Source organism: Nicotiana tomentosiformis, chromosome 7, assembly GCF_000390325.3.
Source record: "Nicotiana tomentosiformis chromosome 7, ASM39032v3, whole genome shotgun sequence".
Taxonomy (NCBI): Eukaryota; Viridiplantae; Streptophyta; class Magnoliopsida; order Solanales; family Solanaceae; genus Nicotiana; species Nicotiana tomentosiformis.
Genome location: NC_090818.1, coordinates 63,722,714 through 63,725,263, shown reverse-complemented (window position 1 = coordinate 63,725,263; position 2,550 = coordinate 63,722,714). Strand labels below are relative to the sequence as shown.

The 2,550-nt window shown below is 41.6% G+C and overlaps 1 protein-coding gene across 1 annotated transcript; it reads left to right on the top strand.

Annotated features, from left to right (window-relative positions):
• Positions 1-1,101: 1,101 nt before the first annotated feature.
• Positions 1,102-1,785, top strand: LOC138895688 (uncharacterized). The gene is made up of 2 exons (XM_070180407.1): positions 1,102-1,533; positions 1,627-1,785. The coding sequence occupies exons 1-2, from the start codon at positions 1,102-1,104 to the stop codon at positions 1,783-1,785; spliced, it is 591 nt and encodes a 196-aa protein (XP_070036508.1).
• Positions 1,786-2,550: the final 765 nt, after the last annotated feature.

The window sequence follows — 2,550 nt, the reverse complement described above, 5'->3', positions numbered from 1 at the left end:
ACCTACCAGCCCCATGTATCCACCAGTGAAACAAAAACTCAGAAAATTCAAGTCAGACATGAGTCTGAAGATAAAAGAGTAGGATACCAAGCAAATCAAAGCCAAAGTCCTCCGAGTGGTTGAATATCCAATTTGTTTAGCTAATATCGTGCCCGTACTGAAGAAAGACGGGAAGGTCATGATGTGCATTGACTACTGAGATCTGAACAGAGAAAGTCCTAAGGATGATTTTCCACTACCCAACATACACATATTGATTGATAACTACACTAATCATGAATTAAAAATACTTTTTTGATTGCTTTACAAGATACTACCAAATCTGGATCGACGACGAGGATGCAGAGAAAACAACCTTCATCACACCATAGAGAGTGTACTGTTGTAAGATGATGTCGTATGGTTTGAAGAATGCCAAGGCAACCTACATGAGGGGCATGACCACTCTCTTTCATGATATGATACACAAGGAAATAGAAGTGTACGTGGATGATGTCATCATCAAATCTAGAAGAGCCAGGATTACATAGTAGACCTAAGGATGTTTTTCGATTGGCTGCGGTTGTATAACCTAAAGTTAAACCCTGCAAAATGTGTTCTTTGAGTCCCTGCCGGGAAGCTTCTAGGTTTCATCATCAGCCGCCGCAACATTGAGTTGTACCGGTCAAAGATCAAAGCCATTCAGGATCTGCTACCACCAAGGAACAAGAAGGATGTAATGAGTTTCTTGGGCCGTCTCAATTACATCAGCCGCTTCATAGCGCAGTCAACTGTAATATGTGAACCAATCTTCAAAGTGCTAATAAAATACGATGCAACAAGTTGGACTGAGGAATGTCAATAGGCTTTCAATAACATCAAGGAATATCAGTCCAAACCTACTGTTGTACCTGTCGGTGTTGGACGACGGAGCATTTGGATGCTTCTTGGGGCAACACGATGAGACCAAAAGGAAGGAGCAAGCAATATAATATTTGAGTAAGAAGTTCACACCTCGAAGCTCGATACTCACTATTGGAACTCACATATTGCGCTCTGACGTGTATAGCCCTAAAGTTGAGGTATTATTTATGTGCATACACCACATACCTCATATAAATAATGGATCTGTTAAAGTATATTTTGCAGAAGCCTATACCTACGGGGAAGCTGGCGAAATCAAAAATACTGTCAAGTGAGTTCGACATCATCTGTGTGATTCGGAAAACAGTCAAGAGGAAAGCATTGCCCGATCACCTGGCAGAAAATCATTTGACCGGGGAATACGAACCATTAAAAACGTATTTTCCGGACGAGGAAATGTCTTTTGTAGGAGAAGATATCGCTGAATCATATGATGGCTGGAGAATGTTCTTCGATGGATACACAAACTTCAAGGGAGTGGGCATCGAACTTGTACTAGTATCAAAAACCAGCCAGCATTATACGGCATCCGCCAAACTCAGATTCCCATGCACCAATAATATGGCTGAATATGAGGCTTGCATTCTAGGAGTCAAATTGGCCATCGACATGAACATCCAGGAATTACTGGTAATCAGAGATTTAGACTTGCTGATACATCAGGTACTCGGAGAATGGGCCAGTAAGAATACCAAGATACTGTGATACTTGCGCTGTGTGCAGGATTTGATCAAAAGGTTGACAAAGATAGAATGCAAACATGTTCCAAGAATTCAGAACGAGTTTGCTGATGCATTAGCCACCTTATCTTCCATGATACAACATCTATACAAGAACTATATCGACCCCATCCTAATTGAGATCCGCAAGCAGCCTGTCTAATGTGCTCATGTAGAAGAAGAAGCTAATGGAAATCCATGGTTTCACGGCATCAAGGAATATCGGGCAAGGTGAGAGTACCGGGAAGGTGCTACACATACTCAAAAGCACATATTACAGAGGTTAGCTAACCATTTATTTCAGAGCGGAAGAATTTTGTACATAAGCACTTCCGACTTGGGATTGCTAAGATGTGTCGATGACAAGGAAGTGTCCAGGTTGCTCGAAGAGATACACGCTAGAACATGCGGACCTCACATGAATGGGTTCATTCTATACAAGAAGATATTAAGGGCGAGATATTTTTGGATGACCATGGAGACTAATTGCATCAAGTATGTACAGAAGTGTCAGGTATATGCTGACATGATACGAGTACAACCTAACGAACTCAATATGACAAGTTTGCCTTGGCCTTTCGCTGCGTGTGGCATGGATGTCATCGAACCAATCGAGCCTGCTGCCTCCAACGGACACATTTATATCTCGGTGGCCATTGATTACATCACAAAATGGGTCATAGCTGCAGCTTACAAAGTTATGACAAAGAAGGTCGTAGTAGATTTTGTTCTGGACTGTATTATCTGCCGGTTCACGGTGCCCGAATCAATCATTACTGATAATGCTGCCAATCTCAATAGTGATTTGATGCAATCCATCTGCAAAACATTTAAGATCAAATACCAAAATTCTACCGCATATAGACCGCAGATGAATGGAGCCACATAAGCCGCCAACAAGAACATTAAGAAGATACTATGGAAAATT